Source organism: Mchenga conophoros, linkage group LG1, assembly GCF_057382185.1.
Source record: "Mchenga conophoros isolate Kocher_MC1m ecotype Shallow Benthic linkage group LG1, M_conophoros_male_GT1.1, whole genome shotgun sequence".
NCBI lineage: Eukaryota > Metazoa > Chordata > Actinopteri > Cichliformes > Cichlidae > Mchenga > Mchenga conophoros.
In genome coordinates this window covers 19,986,512-20,010,442 of record NC_140526.1, presented here as the reverse complement: position 1 = coordinate 20,010,442, position 23,931 = coordinate 19,986,512, and the positions used below count along the sequence as shown (strand labels likewise).

At 40.2% G+C, this 23,931-nt stretch overlaps 1 protein-coding gene across 3 annotated transcripts; it reads right to left on the bottom strand.

Annotated features, from left to right (window-relative positions):
- Positions 1-2,973: 2,973 nt before the first annotated feature.
- Positions 2,974-17,528, bottom strand: crispld2 (cysteine-rich secretory protein LCCL domain containing 2). 3 transcript variants are annotated; one of them, XM_085269676.1, is made up of 15 exons: positions 17,297-17,528; positions 14,661-15,019; positions 13,134-13,252; positions 11,243-11,375; positions 10,176-10,291; positions 9,678-9,778; positions 9,413-9,595; positions 9,269-9,329; positions 9,088-9,154; positions 8,612-8,742; positions 8,445-8,488; positions 8,252-8,324; positions 7,471-7,546; positions 6,169-6,299; positions 2,974-4,413 (listed from the first exon to the last, which is right to left on the bottom strand). In XM_085269676.1, exons 2-15 carry the CDS (start codon positions 14,928-14,930, stop codon positions 4,365-4,367), a joined length of 1,554 nt encoding a protein of 517 aa, XP_085125802.1. In that variant the 5' UTR covers positions 14,931-15,019; positions 17,297-17,528; the 3' UTR covers positions 2,974-4,364. The 3 variants fall into 3 exon arrangements, with proteins under 3 accessions (XP_085125802.1, XP_085125796.1, XP_085125791.1); XM_085269670.1 differs by having other exon boundaries at positions 2,974-4,416; positions 14,661-15,060; positions 17,297-17,527; XM_085269665.1 differs by having other exon boundaries at positions 2,974-4,416; positions 17,297-17,527.
- Between the last annotated feature and the right edge of the window lie 6,403 nt (positions 17,529-23,931).

Here is a 23,931-nt window from a genome sequence, read left to right as displayed (position 1 = left end):
GTAGATAAGTAATAAATTAATCATGTAAGCAAACATTCGATTCTGCCGGGGCCGAAACAAAGTCCACATACTCCCTTTAAATAGATTTGGTAAAGCCCTCTTCCTCCATTTGTTTCTACAAATCTCAGAGCAATCTTGTGATTAATAAGCATAAACTCAGCTTTGTCTCTTTTGGCACTTGTTTTGACCAGAAACCTAACATCACAATCACATAATTTGAGTTGTACAACAAATTTTTCTCCAACGATCAAAATACTGCTGGGAGGTCCTTTGCGGTATATACAGACTATACTTGGAATAAGCTCTCGTCTTTCCTTCCAAAACCCCAATAATAAAATTGTCAATATTCGGTTAGCATGGCCACACACAAAGTTGTTACACTGTAATCATCTAAAATTGCAAATGAAAGCACAAAGCAGTTCTCTCTGTGTTTCAGACTTCAGCAGCACCTACTGTATGAGTGCTACATGTCAGACAGCATTTCATGCAAAGCTGAGTCAAAGCTTTGTCAAAAACACAAAAGTCAGCTTACTGTATGATTTAAAAATCATCAGAATTAATAAACAATCATGAATGTCTGTCGTTGTGACAGCGCATCCATGACATTTAAACAGTAACAATCCCAAAAGCACAAATGCTGCTGCTTCAGAAAAAGGGAAAAAGGATTATCTGTGTCAGCAGAATTCATTTTATAGGCATCGATAAACGTAGCAGTCTCAATCAAAAATGGTAAATGGCCTGTATTTATATAGCGCTTTACTAGTCCCTAAGGACCCCAAAGCGCTTTACATATCCAGTCATCCACCCATTCACACACAGGTGATGGCAAGCTACATTGTAGCCACAGCCACCCTGGGGCGCACTGACAGAGGCGAGGCTGCCGGACACTGGCGCCACCGGGCCCTCTGATCACCACCAGTAGGCAACAGGTGAAGTGTCTTGCCCAAGGACACAACGACCGAGACTGTCCAAGCCGGGGCTCGAACCAGCAACCTTCCGATTACAAGGCGAACTCCCAACTCTTGAGCCACGAAAATGTTTACAGTGTCAGTAAATTGATAAATCAGTGTAAAGTTCTGCATAGGTTACATGTCTCTAATGTAAAACTTGAAACACTGTTTTACACGAGTGAGGCAGATGCTCACTGTCGCCGGCTATTTTGGCCCTCTTTTTTCAAAACACTCTTAAAAGCTTTTTAAAAACTCTTGGATTTATAGTCCTTGACCTCTTTTTTTAAGTGTCTGAAGAATTTAGATGTTTCACCAGTTGGGAAAATAATATTATTGCTGCTGTGTCACATGTAGCCCAAAGACGTAGCTTATTTCTAAGGAGATAGTCGAAACTCTGTTTTTTTTTTTGTTTGTTTTCTTTCTTTCAGTGGTCCACTCTATTTACTCTCTACACTTTCTGTGTAGAGTTTGCATGTTCTCCCCATGTCTGCGTGACTTCTCTCTGGGAACTCTGGCTTCCTTCCACAGTCCAAAGACATGCAGTTAGTGGGTTAGGTTAACTGGTGACTTTAAATTGCCCCTAGCTGTGAAAGGTGGTCTGTCTCTTTGTCTTGACCCTGTGACAGATTGGCGACCTATCCAGGGTGTACCCCACTTCTTGTCTTATGGAAGACTCAAGATTTAAACTGGAGCTTAAAATGATGATACTGATGCTGATAAAGTTTACTAGAGTCGGTTAGTTACAAAATCGCAACACAAGAGAAGATGCCAGTAGAGGCAGAAAGTAATGTGCACTGTTTGTACATCTGTACGAGGAAAATAGAGTGTATTTGTGAGTTTTAACCCTTCAGGGGTCTAAATGTCTGCGGCAACAAACAAATGAGATTCTTCTGCTTTTACCCTAGGAATCCTTTGTGATGCAACAAAACAGCCTGTTTGCAAAGTACTTCTTGAGCACAAGAAAACATAAAGTTGGTCTGAAACCAGGAATCTTTTTTCCTTAGCAGACAGGGGATTTACTGGGTGAGTACAAATCTTTATCTCCATTGACAATGGGAGTAAAACAGTCATCACACAAGCCAGTTGCAGCTGTTTATCAGTAGGATAGTCAGGGTCCTGTCCAACGAGGGCTTAACTGAAACTGAACATCTGCCTCTCATATAACCCCTGGGCTTATGAGGAGTTATTATTGCTTACAAGATTGTTTTTTCCCTCTTTCTCCATTCAGCCACCTTTACCCCAATCATAAATAACACATGACCTTTGGCCTTGATTTTTTAATTGGAATTACAGGATGATGATATTATAGTCATGCAGACAGACTTCTTTCTTTCTTTCTTCTTTCCTGTATTATTAAGACCCTATTGGCAGATTATGTGTAAGTCCGTGAGAAGTGATCCCTATTTGTGTTGCTCAGCTCCGCCCATTATGCTTGTGCCCACAAGAAGCAGAGCCAGGTTGTGAACATGGTCAGTTATATTTTTCCAAAGATAATGGACAAATCCTGGGTGGCCTGGATCTAAATTTCATTCATAATTCATGTCACACAGATTTTAGTCCAACATTGAGGCCAAAGTACATTTAATACAGTTACAAGATCTTATTAAAATACATTTTTTTGCAATCTGCACAGGCATTGGTTTCAACCACGTTACTGTGGACACCAGTTAAAGCCAGACTTGTAACATTTCATGGTCATGAAGTCAGGACCTTATGTAGCTAAGAGTAAGCTAAGGGTTGCTTCACTTTTCTGGATATGGATATTATCCTTTACTTAGTAAAGCGGCTCATTCTTCAAATATTATTGCTCACAAACACACAAAAAAAAATCACAAAATAACACCCATGATGCGTAATGATTTCTAAAATATCATATTTGACAAGACTTTTTAATTTAAAAGAAAAAAAGAATTGTGTACACTGGGATTTGTAAGACACTCGATTTTCAAACTGTGCAAAAAGTATAGAAGGCACCCTAAACCTGTATAAACGCAATACATCCAAGACAATTGAAACAAATTCACACAATTACTTAATTTTAATCTTACTGTATAAAGATGATTCAAAAACAAAAATCTTAGTATTTACAGATCCCACAACTTTACAAAACCTTTAGCGTTTTCCACAAAATTCCCACATAGAAAAGATCTAAATACTAAGCACAGCGATAGGACTGAGGTAGGATAAAGAGACAGGAAGTTGGAAAAGAAGAAAACCAGCAGGTAGGTTAAACGGGCTAAATGGGACTATGATGTTGGGTGTGTTTTGCAGGAGGGCAGCACTTCTACACAAAATGGACTTTACATTTATTTCATTCGTTTCTACTGAGTATCATTCCCTCATGTCTGTGCATGTAAAATTATATCACAGAGCTAAATGAAGAGCAAAACTATTAATCAGACCTGACCAAACACAACCGTGCTTTAATCCACTATGGTGAGAGATATTACACTTGTCTCCTGTGTGTTCTGCACAGTGTTAATTTCAAACCTTCACAACGTGGTCCAGTCTCTGAACAAAAAGCACTCTTTGTACCTGAAACATGCAACACATTCAACGGTCTCACGTGGGAAGGGGGGGAGCATTTTGCATTTTCATGAAATGTATTTATTAGAAACAAAGAAAAGAAGAAAGCACTGAGCAGTTAATAAATATAAATTGGGATGTTACTACTTATTATTATAAGTGCACAAACTGTCTCACCTACACCGGCTCTCCATCCACATGGCAGGCACTGAAGCAACACTAGTCTTCTTAAGGAAAATATTACTTCTCTCCAGCAGTGCCTGCTGCCTTTATACACATTCATTTCGCAGAATATTTGTGCTTCAAAATTTCTGGTCAAAAAAACCCAGCAAAACATCTTTGCTCACACTAAACTTGGACTTCGCTGCTAAGAATTAGAAAAGCAATGATGAAGAAGAGGGCTATATATTTTTTAAATGGCTAGAACTTAAACATGTTATTATTTCTTTAAAAAAAACAAAATATAATATATTCTGTACACAATGATTAAATACAGTGTGATCTGGATACATTCCTGTGTATGAAAAACAAATAACACTTGTAATAAGAACACCAATGTAAACATATTGCTTTTTGTAACACAAGTCTAACTCAAAACTTCCAGCACCAGCTGTTCAATGCATTTTATATAATATAATTAAAAAAAAAATTCTGTATTCACAGATTATGTAAGTCTAAGAAAAGATGAAGGAACATGAAGGACTATCAATGTGTTGGATGAGTGGATGAATTTTACTGTATGACTACTGTTTGTTAACTGAGTGGGGAAAGTTTCTGTCAGTCAGATGGGACAGACAAACAGCCATGGCATCAAAGCTATGGGCACTTTCTTCTCTTCGAGAGCAGCTGAGGTGACTCTGTTGGTCTTCAGGTTACTGAACTTAAGTCTCACTGCCTCACAGTAAAGACTCGGAAGGATCCTCCCTCCATGTTGCTTCTGCTGCAAATGGACATGACAAAAAAGTGTTAATTTTATCACTACACCATGAAAAAGTATGTTCTTTCAAAATTCTGAGAAGCAAATTTCAGAAGCCTGATCAAAGGTGAAGGAGCAAATGTGGAATAATCTTGCTTTCCCGTGAGTTTGTGTGCTCCTTTAAGTCAAATGAGACCCCTCCAGTTCCTCAACCAATCAGAGCCATCAAAAGCACACAGTCATGGTGCACATGATACATTTAGGAGGAAAGGACACATTTGCAGAATCACTCATTGTATTTATATTTCTGTGACTGAATCTTCCAATTACCTCATGTGTTGAACTGGACGGCTGTAATTTGTTCATTAGCGGAAATATCTCAAAGTCTTGCCATGCTACATAATCATGATAGGCCAGTGCAACTGGTATCTAATCACAAATAATTGTCCATATAGGAAAGCACTCTAAGTGGCTGACAGCATTTCCAGCCTCGAGTAATTGGATAGGATGTGATTACTTCCCCAGTAATCCAAGCTGCCCACCCTGCCATGATGTTGGCACATGGCACAGACTTTCTCTCAGCCATCTACTGACCTCCTATCCGAATGCCCCGAGTGAAACCTTCACAGCTCTGCATTAGATTTCAGAGAATAAGACTTGGCATGCTTTTGACCATTCAGCACTTTGCACACTCAATTGAAATGCCTGAGTAAAGTAAGCAAAGGTCCCATGTGTGGGCCGTCCACACACCAAACCACACCATTACTCTTACAACCCCATATGCCACTAGAACTGGCCACAAGGGCTTCTTTGCCTGAGCTTAGTCCACTGGAGCCGGCCACAGATGTGAGACTGATTTGAGAAGCATAGTGTGCATGAAGGGAACCCACTACTTGCAGTATTACAGTGCACATAAATCAAGATAGGGTATAGTGAATAAAAGCACTTTTCTCTGGCATATTTTATAGTCTCTTTTACAGCTCCAAGGTGTAATGGTTAACACATTCACCTTAAACACGACAGATCCCCAGTTTGAGACTGGGAGGAGACACAAACCCAGTCTCAAGGGGTCACGAGCTAATGTAATCTCAGGTCTGGTCCTAAACCTGGAGAAATGAAAGAGTTGTATCAGGAAAAGCATCCAGTGTCCATCCATTCGAAATAAGGGAGCAGCTAAAAGTGCCTTGTTCTATTTCAGACTCTCTTGGACAGTTTACTTGTCTAAATTTCAGCAAGCTTCTGGTTTTTATTTCAGTTGCATTTGACTTTTTGGTGACTACACTTTATACAAAATTTGATATAAAACTCCACCTTCGATTAACTTTAATTTGATTTTTATTAAATTAACTCCTCCTAAAAGAGAAATAAAATGTCCCTTTTTGATAAAGCATATAGTTTGAGATGGAACAGGTGTCTCTGAATCCTCCCTTGAGTTACTGATGCTGCTGGGGCTTCCCTTGATCCACTGACCTTTTCTTCTTTACTCATGTGTTTTCCCTCTCTATGTGTTTATACACCATTGCTATATTTCGTTTAATAACTAAACTCTGCCTCTCTCTCCCACGGTGTGCCTTTTTGCTATCCTAACTTCCCCCCTGACCTCCAACTAGTAGTGGCAGATGGCTGCCCCTAACAGAGCCTGGATCTGCCGAAGCGTTCTTCCTGTTAAAAGGAGTTTTTACTCCTCACTGTTGGCAATTGCTTGTTTAAAGGGCTACATTTTAAACATAGTTGTCAGGAATAATAGTAATCTCCAAAATCCCTGTGGAGCAGTACCTTTCAGATTGGATGCCATTTTTCAGAACTCCTGTGTAGCTCTTTCTCTTGTCCAGAGGCAAAACATCAACAAAACCGCCATTGGGTTTGATTACGCCTGCATGGATGGCCGCTTTGCAAATGCTGGAGTTCTGTGAAGAGAAGATATGGTGAACTTGAGAGAGGATTTAAAAAGATGGAAAACCACTTTTTCACTGTGCAAACATTACTTCAGTTTAATAATTGTTTAATACAGCATGAAATATATTTTACAGAAAGACGTCAGCAACCACACACACACACACACACACACACACACACACACACACACACACACACACACACACACACACTTTGCAATTGTTTTACTCAAGGAGTCGAGTTTGAGCCAGAAGCATGGCCCCAGCAAAACAGACCATGAGCTCTTATCAACAGTTTGGAGTACAATCAATCATTTCTACTCCAAACATAGATCAGACTGTCCATACACCCTACCAGAGATTGTAACCAGACAGTTTATGCCTCATGTTTAACCAACATTCAGCTTATACACCACTGTGGAAACAGATGTGGGTGCCTCAGATTGCAAAGCATTCCTGGGTGCTGGGCATTTGTTATGAGTCAAGTGTGCTTGTTTCAGGACCTCAGAGGACCTGTGATCTGGTTAAGAGTCAGTTTCATCAGTGGTTAAGCTCTTTAAACCCAGCATTGACCTCATGTGAATTCACAGATTAGCAGCTCTAAAATAAACTTCGAAAGTAACATAAAAGCTTTTACATTTTACATCTGATATGTTTAGTCTGAAGGGCACTTTACAGTGTCCTCTCCACTGTAAACATCTTTTTAAGTCACTTCAGAGAGATATTCTAAACCAGTCTTCCTAGGAGTATTTCTTTCTGTGTCTTCTTCAGTGAAAAAGAGGCACTTAGTTTGAGATAATGCTTGAGTGGTAAAGCCCTATAGAGTCAAAGACATTCTCCGGTTTGTCATTTCATTACTCCAATTCTCCATGATCCTATGATTCAGCTGTTGTTCATGGCCATGCAACATAATCACGCAGACATAATCATTCAGACATCTCCCCGTTTTTGCTGAGGAGGCCAACAAGTTATAATAAACAATCAGCTAATTTTTTTTATTTATTTTTTATTCCTACCATCCTAGCATTATTGGAATAAAACATACACTTTAAAAGCACATAAAAGTACACACCAGCAGGTAGGTTGTGTATTAGTTGCACAAACTGAAACACATACGTTTACTTGATTGTGGTTTATTGCCCCTTAATTCAGAAGATACAGATTGGAAGCTAGTGTTACTTACATCTGTGTAAATCTTGTTTCCAATAACAGGCGACCAGTATGAGGGCTGAGCCTTGCAGTTCTCTGGACAGAAGACTCTGAGAAACAAATTGCACTTGAGTATAAATCTGACAGACAAGAGTCATAGAAAGATGTTTTGCTATGGGAGGGTTTCTTCAATAAGTGGTAATATTTTAGCACTTTCATTTAGCATTCCTATATTCTCAGTTAACGGATGTAGTTGGCAAAAAGACAAACATTTACATTTTATTTTCAACTGCATTATATTAAATTCGAAACTATTTATTTGCTATGCATACAGTGCTGTGCAAAAGTCTTGGGCCACCCCTCCCACCCTTCTTCATATTTCGCTTCCAAGGAGCCAGACTTGTTTGTTCTTGTTCTTGATTTTCAGTTATGTCCTTTTACCCGACAATCTTCAGGGGGATATATTTATTGTTTGTTAAACTATTAATGTATGCTGAAGAATGAAGGTGCTCGTACCAAATTTTGATTTTGCAGCTCATCAGAATTGTACAAACTCTATTTTAGCCCTTTACACCATGTTTCTATGTATGTTTGCACAAGTTTCAAGAAACTATTTCCCATTTTCCTAGCAAAATATAAAGAAATGTGGGGTGTCTCAGAACCTTTGTACAATAATGTAAATAACTAATACAAACACCAAGTGTCCATTTACTTTAATTTACTTTTTATCTGAGAGGACGAGCATTAAATATGTCATCTACTGTTGTAGTAAAAAGCTGTTTTTGAGTAATCAAATGTTGGATGTGTGGTGACACCTTGGACAGTGTGAGTTTGGTTCTTTGTAAGGGCAGATTTCAGCCACTGTGGTGTAACAATCAGCTGTCATTTCTGTCACAGAGAGAGAGAAAAGAAAATCACTTAAAACTCTAATATATATCTGAAAATAATGCAAATCAGCACACAATCGTGACTCAAAGCTCCTCCGAACAAAAGAAATGCTTCACTTACCTTTCACTCTGGCCACTGTGAAGGCATTTCCAGCTTTATATTTACTGTAAAACACATCAAATTTAGAAACCTGTAAAGTCTTCCGAAACCAAATTATTTCATTGTGTTAGTCACAGAAGCAGGCACATTTGTTTCCTATATGTTCCCTTCAGAGTACATATATCTACCTGAGAGACTCAATGCCATTCTTTGTAGATCTGACAAAGAATGGTAACTTATCCATTCTGGAGATATCGATTAGTCCTCCGTTGTTGTCAATCACACCATGATGGATAGCAGCTCGGCAAATACTTGATTGCTGAAACAATGAAAAACAAACGCTGGGTGAAAATCCTGTAAAAATAGCAAAGCTCTTATTTACAAATCAAATACCAAATCAAAACAGTTCCATAATGCGAGAAAAGAATTTAAAAAATGTGAAAACAACACTCATTAGATTAGGATAAATGATAAAACCGGAATTTTAGGAAAAACCTAATACTTGGATGTCCTGAAGCCTATTTTACATACAGGATACATATGAGATATTATTTAGTGCCTTATATGTTGTCGTCCAGTGTGAAACCAGACTAAACCACGTTTACGGTCCCATTATAAACTGCTGCATGATGCAGTAAGTTTGCTTCATACAGGACAGACTCACCACATCGTAAGTGACAGTTCCCCAAACTTTTCCTTTCTTTTGCACACAGTTAGCAGGACAGTTGTATCTGCAGAGTCAGAAAGCAAGTTGGCCACCACAGTGCATGGATACTGCAAACTGTGTTATCTTATTTGCAAATCTTAAACTAATTTTACATTAAAACACACTGAAATAACCTCACCTGCTGCAGGTTGAGCCACGGCATTTATCTCGCAGTCTTGTCTCACACTTAATATTGTGAGCTGCAAGGGAAAAAAACATATTAAAAAGTGTAAAATATTAAAATTCATGATGATTTTGATAGGTATACAGTTGCTATAGCTACCAAGAAAAGTGCTGCTGGGAGCTTTTGAAGGCGTTGTCCTGGGATTAGTGTTCTTGGGACTGGAGGGTCTGGACACAGGTTTCTTTGGAGCAATAGTTTTAGGTCTGGCAGTGGTACGAGGTGGCAGTGGGACCTGAGGCTTCTCCACCTCATTCATGTCTTCAATCTCTGGCTGCTGAGAGTCTGTAAAAGGACAGATAGGGTTCAGCTTGGTAACCAGTTTAATGTTAAAATGACTGAGGGAAAATCGCGTGGGTTCGCTCACCTTTGTAGCAAAGGTTATTTCTGCATCCTCCTCCATAGCTTGGAGGGCACTGGGAACAAGGTCGGCCATGCTGGTATGGAGCCTCTCCGATCCAGTTGCCCCTGCAGAAATTTTGAACAATGGGCGTCTTGAGTAAGGTGGAAATTAACCATGAGTCAACGTCACTGGGTTCGTGACCTTGTAGCAAAAACACTCCTCTTTGTCTCTAAGGCAATTACATCTCATAGGCTGTCTGGAAAACAAACTCCTACTCTGCTCTTATTTTCTTTCCCCGTACCTCATAATTACTATTTTTACTCTGACTTCTGGAGGAATTTTAATGGCAACAATATGTCATATGAATGCTTTGGACAGCTAGTGTTTCTTATCTACAGTACAACTATATTAACAACTCAAAATGCAGCTTTTGTGAGCCCTGTAAGGAGAAGGTATGTAAACAAGAGCCTGGAGACCAGAGGTGTTAACGATCAGTACAGCATGGAGGAATACTGATCTTACTTTGGGGAATAGTTGCACACAAGGTAAACAGAATTCTCCCATATTTCTCCCCACACGTTCATCCTTGGGCACACGTGCACAGCGCAGCCCACTCGGTTAGTAGTTGCCCACACCAGCTGTAAAAGGGGAGGGGAAAGTAAATGGCAAACATTAGCACGTACAATTTCCGAAAGGACACACAGAAAAGTAAACAGTCGATCTCGTAACCTAGATTTGTTGCCTCTCTTTCCTCACAACCGATAGGTCCACCATCATTCCAGAGGAAGCACCTATTTAGGCAGTTATAACTAATGAGGCCTTTGGGATTTCCAAGACTGCCTGTTCTGTTATTCTTCTTCAGTCACGTGGTCATCACGTGAACCCAGTTTGCCCTCTGTGACACAACCGGGAGTATTTTCATCATCCAGTTAGAAGGAGGAAATGTCAGTTTTTAATATCTTAACTTGGAAAGAAATTCTCCAAGCCCCAGAACTGTCCACAGTAAAATAACGCAGCTCACGAAACGGAAAGCTCCTGCAGTGGTGTTGCAGATGAATGATGTGCCATTTGACAGGGAATACAAGACATCATATTCGAAAGCGTCTCCAAGCTTTCCTCCCAAACGTGCACTCTCCCCCTTCAGGAATGTTCAGTGGAAGCAGTGAGTCAGCTGGCTCATTCATTCCTGTTTCTTTTGAGCGTCTTTCTTTCTTTTTTTTTTCTTTTTTTTTAAAAAAAACAAACTTTTTTCTGTCCCTTCTCTTGAATTATTTGCATCAAGTTATCAAACTTTGCAGGTTCTTGTAGTAATTGATCAAGTTAAGAGCAGGTTTATAAGTTACTGCTCAGGGATTTCTTAAAAGAGCAGTCCACCAGCTTAAATTTAAACTGTCAGACTCCCAATGCAGCAGATGGTGCAGTGGAAATTTCATGTATTCTTTTTACTTGTCCAAATATGGTGCCAACATTACCCACATTCTGATTTGACCACCAACACTTAAGTCAGAGATTCAGTTGTGTTATGCTATGCAGAGTTAATTGTGGGCTTCAAACAAAGATGACAAACCTTTTTCTTGTATTTGTCTCACCTGGGTGTAATGAGTGCACATTGGCCCAGAGCAACGTTCTGGACACCAGGGATTGCACTCATGAGGGTAGGGGTAGGTGTAGTCCTTCACTTCATCGTACCAGGATTGGACGTGGGAGGAAGGTGAACGGTATCTGTAGGATACACACACACACACACACACACACACACACACACACACACACACACACACACACACAAACAGACAGTAGGCTCAGTCACAGGGTACCAGGGGCAAAAGGGAAACATCTGGGGTATCTGCCAGGTGCTTTGGCTAGACTTGAGAAACTACATGAACCTGCCTTGCTCTACCCTTGCTCTAACCCTTTTGTCCTCAAATGATGAGTCTGAATATAACCTGGCACACGGAACAGCAGTCTGTTCCCTCCATAACAGAGGGAATCAAATCAAGCTAAAAGACAACAACAAAAAGAATTAGAGCAAAGCTAAACACAGCTTCCCAGTTTAACAAATCAATTCTAGCTCCTATTATAAACATCTCTTTTTACGGTGTTGAAACGTGCAGAGCTTATAAATGGAGAGCAGAGGGGGAGTGAAAAAATGACTCCGCATCAGGGTTTTTTGGCACAGGAAGAAAAGAAGGGAGTAGGAAGGGGGAATGGGTTTGTGAGAATGAGGGCAGATTCCTGGAAGGGCACCTGCTGCGATAGCCATACACTATTAAACACAGAGGCCTACTGTCTGATGTCCACTTGGACACACACACACAACCTCATTCATATCAGACTCCATATGAACAAGGACTAGCAATACCTATGGTTCATGCACTGACACTTTTGTTATAGTTTAAGTAGCTCAAGTACAACATTCATCACTTTTGCTTAGAGTTGATGATAATCTCTTATAAGGACGTTTAGGAGTCACTTGGTACAAAAAAGCTACAAGAAAACTGCCACTCAGTTAAAGTTCAGATTTATAGCCTTCAGAAAAATGATTGCAAATCTGCTTAAAGGAGCAGTGGAAATAAAGTTGCTCTTAATCCATATAGTAGCTGCTCAGATTTTTTATTCTGGGCTAAAAATGGTGGACTGACTGACTAACAATTCCACCGTGCTAGTCCTAGAGCATGTTTAAAACTCCTGTTGATCAAGCAGCCACCTTAAAGGGCTGAGACCCAACTTTAGCTATGAAATTTAACTTAAAACGAAAACTGCACAGTTGAGAGGAGGAGTGGGATTATAACTCACTTGTTTGGGACTTAATATTAGGGGGCATGGCCATGTTGATTAACAGCCTTACGTCCACTGATTAAAGTCTTTTATCTGTATTTTGCTTAATACAAATTACCCAGCAAACATGGCTGAAAACCAGGTGTTATCCCCTTCATCAAAACTGGTCACAATAAGGTGAATGAACGCATGTAGAACACAAGCCTCCTCACGCTCTTACAAAGTGAGAAATAAAGTTTTGACTATTGCAAAGAAGGAATTCATTGCTTTGTTTTGTTTTTTGAACAGCAATGCAATGTGGTCAGTACATGGTTGTCAACAGATGTCTAGCATCACTAAAAAAAAAATTTTTTAGCCATTTACAGTTTTTACATCTAAATTCCAGTTTATTTGTTGTGTAGTGAACTTACCTTATTTTGTTTAATATATACATTATATACACATTTAGATGAACTTTCTCTTGCCAGAAATTCTAACAAGGACGTCCACACATCTCAAATGGACATAAAAAAAACATCCATGACATCAGTTAGATGGTTATTCAACATCAAAGGTGGTCGCATTCCTACAAATGTCTAACAAATAATCTACAAAGTACAGAAGAGGATAAGGTCCAATGATTTTTTTTCTCAGATTTTGAAAAAAAGTCATTTTCCAAAATAAAGCAATAAAATATTCATATTTAATAAGAATGTGTCTCACCTGCCCCAGTGAACTGCCAGGTTTTGTCCAATAGACATGAGCAGGTCCTGAGGTCCATGGTCCCACTGACACTCCTCTGCCCACTGAGTGGCAGATCGCTCCAACTCATCATCCCAAATCTGCATGCATATAAGAAAACAATCATTCATCACCTGCTGTATCAAGTGCAATCCACACTATGCTTTCCTTCCCTCAACCTGCTCTTCTGCTCTTGCACTTCCTTCTCTCCCATTAAGCTGAAACTAAGCCGCACACAAGTACAACAATATCCTTAGATGGTGACATTTGAGCGGAGCTCCTAGCGCCTGGCCTTGGTCCACTACAAATCTCCAGCAATCACAGCTGAATTATCCAAATTTCCTCAGTGGGATTTATTATAGCAGTGGACAAGAGGGTGGAAAACAGAGAAGATACCTGACTCCCACTTTGGAGGGGGCACTGTGAAGTGACTGAACACTCCATACACCATGGCCCCTCAAAGTACATCCCTTCAGTAAATTTCCAGCCTTTTGGTGGTCGCTAACACATGCACACACAGACAGCACTGTAACTCCAAACACCCTTACACTAACACAAACACATCCACTGCCTGTTCGCTGGAATTTGAGAGAGCAAAGACAGTCTGCAGACATTTTCCTTCACAGTGTAACCACACTCCAGAGACACACAGGCCACCACTGCTTCTCTCAACTTTATGGAGCACGTGGTTTTCAATAAGCTTATTTTTGTCTCCACAATAATCCCTCTCCTACTTTATGTATTAATGTGCCATGCGGTCCCTTAAGTTTCCCTTTTCCAGCCTTATTCTCCTTCCTCTTTTAACCAAGCCGCATGTGCTGAGCTGTTTGCAGGTAGGACAGAGTCAGCATTATTATCCTCCCCATAAAAGCGTGGCACAGCAGGCTGGCAGTAGTTCAACATCTTGACTACATGTTTCCAGCAGAGAGAAACGATTGTTTTTATTACGGCAACACCACTTTTTGTACGTCAACTAAAACCCTGATTACCAACCTCATTGGTGCTGCTGACAGATGAAAATTACCTGAGAAGCTGCTATGTTTATATATCATTATATATATTATATATAATCCTGTGTTCATATCATTTGAGTATATATATCATATATATGATGATACATGGTAAAAGATCTGCTTCTCTTACTATGGCTCTTTGTGATGTCACTTAGAGGAGATATTCCTTATATCGTGATCTCAGGCACAACCTGACTGTGAGCACAGAAGCCCCGCCCACCTACTGTTCAACTCCTGTGTTTGCAAGGTAAAGCCAAAAACATGAAGGTTGGCATAAAGAGAAGCTTGTTTCACACAGTGATTAAACTGATGAGCTGAAGAAGGTTCAATATAAGGTAAATAAATGTAAGACTGAACTGTGAATTCTGCAAAACCACTCAAGTAAAGCAAATAAAAAAATCAAGTGCAAGAAATAAGTATAACAGTTTTTTTCCAGGGTAAAGTAAAAGGTTAGCTTTATCTGCATGATAATACTGAAATAGGTCAATAATCTTACCATGTATTCCATGTTTGAAGCGGTGGGGTAAACCCCACCCCTCAGCTTGTTGTGCAGCTGCAGGATCTCCTCACGGTCTGACCAGAGGATGGCTCGGCGGGTCCTGTTACCAGCTGTGTTGCTGGTGCCTTTCTGCTCTGCTTCCTCCTCATAGCGGCTCAGTAGCTTCCTGAGCTCACTGGAGTCTGGCAGGAAGAGGGAAGCCGAGTCTCTGATGCACAACAGCACGAGGACGAGGACAAGGGGCCAGGTCACTGTAGCGCAGGTCATCCTGACACTTGAGCTGCGTAGTTTATACTTTAGGACTAGACAGCAGCTTGTGGATATAGAGAGGCTCCTTTCACAGTTCCAGATAAAATCTGCAGGGTGGAAATGACGATTCAATGATGGTTTCCTTCCTCTGTGATTCAAGAAAATGACCAGATTACAAAATATGGGCACACACACTTCCCACACTTAACTAATATAGGAGGCACTTCTTCTAATAAAGTTGCAAAATAAATGCACACACCTAGAAACGACTGCACAGCAAGACTCTTCTTTAATATCTGTCTCTCCTTCAGGTTGTTTTTAGTTGATAACTCTTCAATATTCCCTTTGCATTGCTATGTGTTATAACTCCTACTGATGAAGAGTGTTTGGTGATGGGGAGGAGCAGTAAAATAAAATTTCCTAACTCAAAGGTGGACTTTTTTTTCTCTGCAGTTCTGCTTTGTGTAAGTTCGGCTTTTGGCCATCTTATGACTGTTTTACTATTTGGGCCAATAGACTCTGATGCAATCCAAAATAACTGCCCTGCAATAACAACATTTCTTTGAGAAGCTTCTGAATGCTTGGTTTTATTTAGGCCAAAGCATAAAAGAAATACTTCAATGTTCATTTTTTTGAGGTTATGAAGGTGTTTTTGTTTATTTGCAGTGCCATAAAATATACTGAAAGGTGTATGAAACAGATATTGGCCACAGAGTTCAATCAACCACTCTCATATAGCATGAACAAAATTATAATCATAAACTTCCATTAGATTTATCTGATAAATTGCTGATTATTTGAGGCATTTTGTTTCCTTTTCAGACACTGTGAAGTGTACATGATCAGCTTGTAACATATTGTGACATTAAATGCTTAAATGATCATTTTTAGTGGCCTCAGTCTTAATGTACAAGGATCTGTCTTATTCATAACAACCTCAATTATTTGACCATAAACATTAATATGACGTAAAGTGTCCCTAATAAATTAGTTTTATATTCATGACTAAAAATGTATGAAAAAGTCTGTGTACATAACCCACCTGGACCTAGTGCACCTTAATTATATACAACATCCATCCTGTATCACTCCAGTTATTTTAGCCAAGCCAAGCAGCACAGTGAGATCTGCTGAGGGGGACCTGAGTTCAAGCTGACAACTTCTCACTCAGCTCTCATTAGGCAAAACACTGCATTCCTCACACATATTAGGAAGGTTCATAATATTGTGTAACTGACTCTTTACCTGACCTCGCTCCGAAAGGCAACAAGGTGGAGGCAAGACGTCCAAAACTAAAGCTAAACCAAATATCCCTAAGTCATAAACTTCTAGAAAGAGAGAAGAGCAGTCAGTCAGGGTGATCAGAGAAGAAATGAAAAATAAACCAGCTTGCACTGGTTGCTCTTATCCTTGAATCCCTTCACCTCTTTCCCTTTGGCTGGAGATGCAGCCTGAGGTCTGGCATCGGCTCTGTGTCAACATGCTGTGCCAGCTCAGGGAACTGTGAGCCAACAGGCAGCCCAGCCGCCACACCCTTCTTCTTTCCCTGTGCCCCGTCTTCACACTGAACCTCTACCAGCTTCTCTGTCTGGGCCCTTCTCAAGGCTCTCATGAATTCGATACCAGAGTGACAGACAGAGGAGAAAACCTGAACGCACGTACGTATCGACATCTCGTCTATGTAAACTTGACTCCTTTTTCAACTTCTGGAGCTCCTATCTGATCCAAAGACGGACTGACCTCATCTCCAGCTCACCACGAGGCTGAATGTAAACAAAAACACATGCCATAATGTAGATTCTATCATTTATATAACTTTTTGCAGTTACTTGAAATTTTTGTAATTTGCAATTACTTTTTTAAATTTCATTTTATTGTTTTGGGGGGTTGGGCTTTTTTTTTTCTTCTTCTTCTTCTTCAGAAACCTTAAAGGTCATCATTAAGTAAGTTATTTCTTCTGTTATATCCTGGTCCCAGAACTCTAAAATATAGGCTTCCATAAATGAAATATAATCTTTTGATCATATCGATAACCTCCAAATACACTTAAAATGCTTTGCTCATAAGGTTACTTCCTGCACATAGGGTTTCCATCATGCTACGGCACTTTCCGGGCTGCAGACACTGAAGACCGGTGTCTTGCTAACATCAGAGTTACAATGTGTCAGAAGTTTATATCGCGATGTGAGTGCATGAATAAATCTGCAGCAAATCTCACCAGGTGGGCAGTTCTGCCTTTCCTGCTGTTGCAGAGAATGTGCATTATAAAGTACGGGTTGTTTCGGAGAAAGAAAGAAAGAAAGAAAGAAAGAAAGAAAGAAAGAAAGAAAGAAAGAAAGAAAGAAAGAAAGAAAGAAAGAAAGAAAGAAAGAAAGCGTGCTCACCTCTCTGTTTCTTTGTTAGTATCCAGTAGATTGAGTATTTTCGGTGCAGCTTCCTCTGAGCGCCGGAAAGCTGTTAATTCTCTTATGAGAGGAGCAGGCTGCTGCTATTGGTGGTGTTCCCGGGGAACATAGAGACTGTGTAACTCCTGAGAACTCTGAGAGCCTTATATAGAGAAGGAGACCCCTTAGGACCAGAGGAAAAAATTAGTGTCTCTCCCCACTCGCCAGCTTCCCTTAAGCAGACTATGTTCTTGGCACACAGAGCGCACAGTGCGCAGACTAATGTCAGGAGGACATTTACAAATATTGTAAATCAGCGGTCTGTCAAAACAGCCAGCGGCAGGCGGTGGGATTATAATGAGTCATTTACGTTTGGCTTAGATAAGAAAAAACGCTTCAGAAGAAACAAGCGCATAAGTGGACCATCAGCAGTTATAACAAACATGACGAAATTAAAGGACAAACTTTTTATGCCGACGCCAATTCCAGGGTCATTATTATAACTCGAGACCACACACGAGGATCGATAAGTTGTAATTATTGGATTTGTGATGGTTAATAAATAATTTGCCGATGCTTTCTGGATTAGTTCATCCACCACTGTCCATTGGCTGGAAGTATTTTCTGTTCGGTCATAATTTTCATATAAATGCCGGTAATTCACTGTTATTAAAAGACAAAACAAATAGTGCTGCTACCATTTAAAAGAGCCATCAGGTCATTGTGAGGATAATTTATCTCATGACTTACAGCTCTGCGCAAAAATCTTGAGCCACTCTCGATTTTGTTATATTTTGAAAGGAAAATTGGAAATCGGTGAAGCGATTTGCTGAAAAACGTGTAAACAACCATGGAAATAAAGTATATAAGACGCATGTGCGTTTCGTAAGTGCTTGAATGTCAATCTTTGGTGTGGCCACCTTTCGGCACAGCCTGGACGCTCTCAGGCTAGCTTTCTTGTAATTTCTTTAAGTAGTCTTCAGGAATAGTTCTCCAGGCTTCTTGAAGGACACTCAAAGTTCTTCTTGGATTCTTTTTCTTGGCTGCCTTTTGTTCTTTGTCAAGATGATCCTACACTACTTCAGTAATGCTGAGGTCCGGGCTCTGGGGAGGCCAATCCATGGCTCCTAGTGATCCATGTGTGTTTTTCTATCCATCTATGTTTTTACTGCAGTGGCAGTGTTCTTGGGATCATTGCCATACTCAAAAATTAAACCACTGTCAATCAGATACAATCCAGATGGTTTTACATGTTGAACAAAATCTTATGTTACTTTTCTGTGTTTATAATTACATCAGTTTTGACAAGATCCCGAGCAATATTGGCAAAAACAGAGCACCAAATCATGACGAGCCAGATAAATCTTTAGACCCTTCTTGTGTCCTCTACTTGACAGTTTCCTCATTTTTTTCATGGCACAGAACGCCAAGGATATGCCAGATTTTCAGCTAACATGTATCTGGAAATCACCTTGTTGGTGAAAAAACACTATTTTAGGTCAAACTGTTTATAACTAACAATGGCTATCAAGTGCAAGTATGAATGCCGTCCTACATCCTGACTTGCACTTACATGTGGGGACTCATAATTTAAAAATAAATTATTTACAACCCATTTAGGATCTGTAATTTCTTGTGATTGTAAAATCTGAATGGCATCGTCTTGGATTGTCAGTTTAACATGAACATGTAAAACCATCTCAGCCAGATCAGATGGAGGCCTGAAGGCCAATTGTAGGAAACATATCAGCTTCATCTGAATTGCAGCCACATCAAAGGGTAGAGCTTTTAAGAAGGTTTTATCTGTAAAAAAGCACTTCCTATAATTTGCGTCATTTGGATGAGAATGAAGAGGAAGGAAGGAGGCTTTGTGAGCTTGCATGAGAAAACACGAATCGTCTGCCCTGAAAAGCGGCTTCATGGTATGATGCTGCCATATCGCCTTACTGACCCTGCAGTGTTCTAGCTGTGTTATGACCCAAATAGTTTAGATTTTATTCCATCGTATACTTGATTTTTATTCTGAAATATACCAGATACGTACAAGAGCGTGGCACTCAGAGGGCATGCCAGCAAACTAAATCCCCAGACAAATTCTCTTCCCACACGGTCTCTGCCAGCACAGGCTCTGAACTTCTTCTTATTATTGCTTTCTTTTGTTTTCTTAAATACATGTTTAACAGGAAGTCTGGCCATCATACCCTGCAGAGATGCTTTTAGTGATGCTCATGCTTGATGAGCTTCATTACTAATAAAGTATTCTCTGACAAAATGTAAGAGACGTTTCATATTTACACAGGACGTCAGACCAGTTTTCAATGAGGAAAATCTTGCTTCGAGAGAATTGTGATCCAGATTTTGAAAATAAATACATTTATTCATTTTTAAGGAACTATAAAATAGAATTATATAAATACAAGCTGCATCGAGCAGATAAGGTCAGTAAAATGACACAATAGCTCTGACCTCATTCAGTTCTTGACCTTGCTGACTAATCGTTACGGACTGATTAGTCAAACATAAATCCATCCATGTGCCGGGAATAAGCGTGAATATTCGATCATGTTGCATAAGATTTCATGATATTATCATCGTTGGTATTCCGGATTTGAATCTTATTGTGGTTTTGATCACAATCGGTGTAAATATGAGGTAACATTTAATAGTATCCAGATTTCTTATTATCTAAGAACAGGCAAGTGTTTCCCCTTTAATGTGTCAAATATACTTATCTCAGCAGATGAGGATGAGCAGTTTCTGGTTGTGTGATCTCTGATACATTCGAGTGTTTTATTTAACAAATATTTTGCTGCTTACTACTCCAGACTTTAAACTAATAACACAGCTGTATGCCCGTGTGATAGGAGTAAGGATAATGCCATCTGGCTTTGTAACACTTGTTTTGTGTGCCGTTGCAGAGCAGAGGCATTGAATACATTAATGGCTAAAATATTTAGGACAAGAGCTTTGTGATTTGTATATTTCAGATTGTTTTAAAACTGCTCCCCTTCTTTTGTCTTTATGGTGCCACCGTCACTCTCCTTGAACTCTTTATGCACAGATACTTCAGATAAACCTAATGGCTTAACAGATTTGTACTTTTCTGTTTTACATTTAGTCAGCGGGACTCCTTTGGGATTTATCTATGTTGTGTGCTGTAGCCACTTGTTGACAGAGTAATGATATAGATAACCCATCCTTGATGACTTGTTACAGATGTTGAGGTACAATAACTTACTTCTCAGAAATGTTATTCATTACACGGGTCCATTAACCTTGATATATATTATTCATTCCGGGCCAAATGGAAACTGGAAACTCTCAACTCTGCATTAGTCTCAGTTGAAGACAACAGAAGGATTGCACAACTCAAACATCCCCTTCTTGTTTACTTGGGTAGTATATAAGCATTAGCGGGTGGAAAACAAGTTTCCTTTTTGTAAAGATCAAGGAGGAACCACCATCCGTGACATACAACTGTGACAGGACAGTTTGTTTGGACAGACATCCTTGAAATTCTGGTTGCCATGTTGTTTACCTTCCTGAGAAGGGAACTGAGAGCAAGTGAACCTCTAAACACGAAGCAGTAAAAGAGGAGGAAAAACTGGGGGAGAGTGAATGAAGAAACCATATGGTACACGGGGCCGATTATAAAAACTAGCCAGTGGGTGGATTGTAATGGAACAGGAAATGCATAAAATCACAAGTACTGAGGGAAAGATTAGTAAACTGTAAGCACTAACACAGGAATTAGGTGCGGAGAAGCCTTTTTACTGAAGCTTTAGAGGTTTGTAACATCTTTATTGAAGGATGCCATGTACCTCGTTCAAGGTTACTAAATTTCAAATTAACATTAGAGTAAGAGCAGAAGCACAGTGTTGTTTTTACCTGTGTCCCAAATGTGTACTATACACTCACTTGGCAGGTCATTAGTTACACTTTCCGACTACCAGGTTGTAGTCTTTTCTGCCTCCAGAACTGCATTTCTTCTTTGTGGAATAAAATCATATGACATGATGTCAATCTCCCATTCCACCACATCACAAAGGTGCTCTACTGGACTAAGAGCTGGTAACAGTGGAGGTCATTTGAATAGGATATTCAGGAAGTGTGAGATGCCTATAGCGCTTTGGGGTCCTTAGGGACTAGTAAAGCAATATACAAATACAGGCCGTTTACCATTTACCATGATTCAAGCTTTGTTATATGGCACAGTATCCTGCTGGAAGTAGGCATCAAAAGATGGATGCACTATAGGGCCAGCATACTCAGATTGGGTATGGTATCAGAATGATGCTCATTTGATACTGAAGGAGCCAAACTGTGCCACGCTATGACACCACCACAACTAGCCTGAAATGTTAATACAAGACAGGAAACCAACCACCAACTGGATGGAGGCACACATAAGGTTATAGCATAGGTTATAGTACAGGGTTTTAGAAGGGTGCAGTTACAATCTATGGCATTGATTTAATGCAGACATAAATCCACTGAACTTCAGTAGGTCATCTTGACCTTGTCTAGATGTCTAAATGCAGTGAGCTGCTGTCATGTTATTGACTGATTCTACACGTGCAGCTAACTAACAAACTGACCTGTGAGAGTCTATCAGGAAATACAAACTGGCCAATTTGAAGCTTTTAAAGAGATTTTTGATTCTTGACAACAGATTTAATCATATCAGAAAAGTAGATAAGCGACAGTCTGGAGGTAAATATTAAAGGGAAAAAGTCAGAGTCTCCTTGAAGAGCCCAGTGTGACCCTCGGCGGGGCTTTTAATAATGGAGTCACAGAGCATTGTGCTCTTACATTTTGAAGTCATGGATATCCTTAAGTGCACATTCTGAACAGTAAGAAACTAATCTTGCATTGCAAATTGCAGCTTGCACCCAAGGCATTTGAGAAATGGCAGCTGGACCTTTAAGTGTATTATTATGATCCTTGTTAACTTTTATATAAACCCAGCCACAGGGGGCCACAAGCCAGTATACTCTTAGTGCTGCTCCGGGTGAATGGGAAGGGTTGCATCAGGGAGGGCATCTAGCATAAAATCCTTGCCAAATCAAACACGGGAATCATCAAAAATGTGATCGGTCTGGGCCTGGGTTAATAACCCAGTGCTGTTGGCCAACAGGGTGCCACTCAAAACTGTGCTATTGTTTGCCAAAGTCAATAGAAGAGGAGAGGCAGAAGGTGTATTCAGAGGCAGCTAGAAAGAAGGAAAAGCAGGAGTGTGGAGGTGAGAGTGGGAACTTTAAGAGGAACTATGACTGGAAGATAGATATACTGTGTGAGCAGGAGACCAGGTGGAAGGGAAGCAATGCCAGGAGGTTTAGAGGTGGATTTGAATCGTTTTACCACAATGTATATAAGAATCAAAATAGATTAAAGCCTTTTTTTTATGTAGTTAAAGATTTATGCTATATAATCGATCCAAAGTGGAAAAAGAGTCATTAAAAAATTAATTAATTAAAAGCCCAAAATTACCATGACATTCATGGCCATGATCACTGTACCTGCAGATACACAGAGATGTCCAGGAGAGAGGGCAGAGTACTGTTTTTTACCATAATATTTAATACAATCTTGGAACGTGACCTGACACCCGAGGCAAGACCTTTAGTGGAATCGATTTTCAAGAACAAGAGTGATGTGCAGGGCTTTAGTAACTACAGATGGATAGCGTTTGAGTTATAACATGAAGACAGGAAAGTTGTTGAAGATGGGTTAAGAAGAGGTGACGATCAGCAAGCAGCACTATGGCTTTATGCTGAGAAAGAGCACTACAGATGTAACGTTTGCTTTGAGAGCATTATGGTAAATGGTCTGTATTTGTATAGCGCTTTACACTATACACAATCATCCACCCATTCACACACTGGTGATGGCAAGCTACAGTGTAGCCACAGCCACCCTGGGGCGCACTGACAGAGGCGAGGCCACCGGGCCCTCTGACCACCACCAGTAGGCAACGGGTGAAGTGTCTTGCCCAAGGACACAACGACCGAGACTGTCGGAGCCGGGGCTCGAACCGGCAACCTTCCGATTACAAGAGCCCAACTCTTGAGCCACGATCGCCCGCATTAATGCAGAAGCATAGAGGTGGGTCAGGAGTTGCACCATCTCTCTGGATCTAAAGAAAGCATGTGATAAGGTGCCAAGAGACGAACTGTGGTGCTGCATGAGGGAGTCAGGAGTGACAGAGTATGCGATGGTGGTGCATGTACAAGAAACAGACAATGGTAAGGTGTGCAGTAGCAGTGACAGAAGGGTTCAATGTAGAGGTAGGAATGTAGGGAGTGATAGCGCATGAGTTTACATACCCGGGGTCAACTATCCGAACCAAAGGGCAGAGAGGTGAGGAAAGCAGTACAGCTATTGTGCAGCAGGTGGAGAAAAGTGTCAAGGGTGACTTGTGACAGAAAGATGGCAAGAGAGAATGGGGAGACTTACAAAGGACCTGCTATGACATACAGTTCAGAGGGGAAGGTGGCTGAAATGAAGACAGACCAGATTACAAATGAGTACATCAGAGGGACAGCTCAAGATGAGATATTTAGGGACAAAAAAGCAAGGTTAAGTTGGTCTGGGTGTGTGCAGAGTGGGGATATATTGAACTAAGCATATTGAAG

What these genes read in the sequence shown, in the direction of transcription:
- crispld2 (XM_085269670.1), bottom strand. Translation starts at nt 14,930, where the DNA reads ATGACCTGCGCTACAGTGACCTGGCCCCTTGTCCTCGTCCTCGTGCTG. An exon ending in CTTCAAACATGGAATACATG is followed by an intron (nt 13,253 to 14,660) that starts GTAAGATTATTG and finishes ATATGCATGCAG; the next exon opens with ATTTGGGATGATGAGTTGGA. An exon ending in CGTGGCTCAACCTGCAGCAG is followed by an intron (nt 9,155 to 9,268) that starts GTGAGGTTATTT and finishes CTGACTCTGCAG; the next exon opens with ATACAACTGTCCTGCTAACT.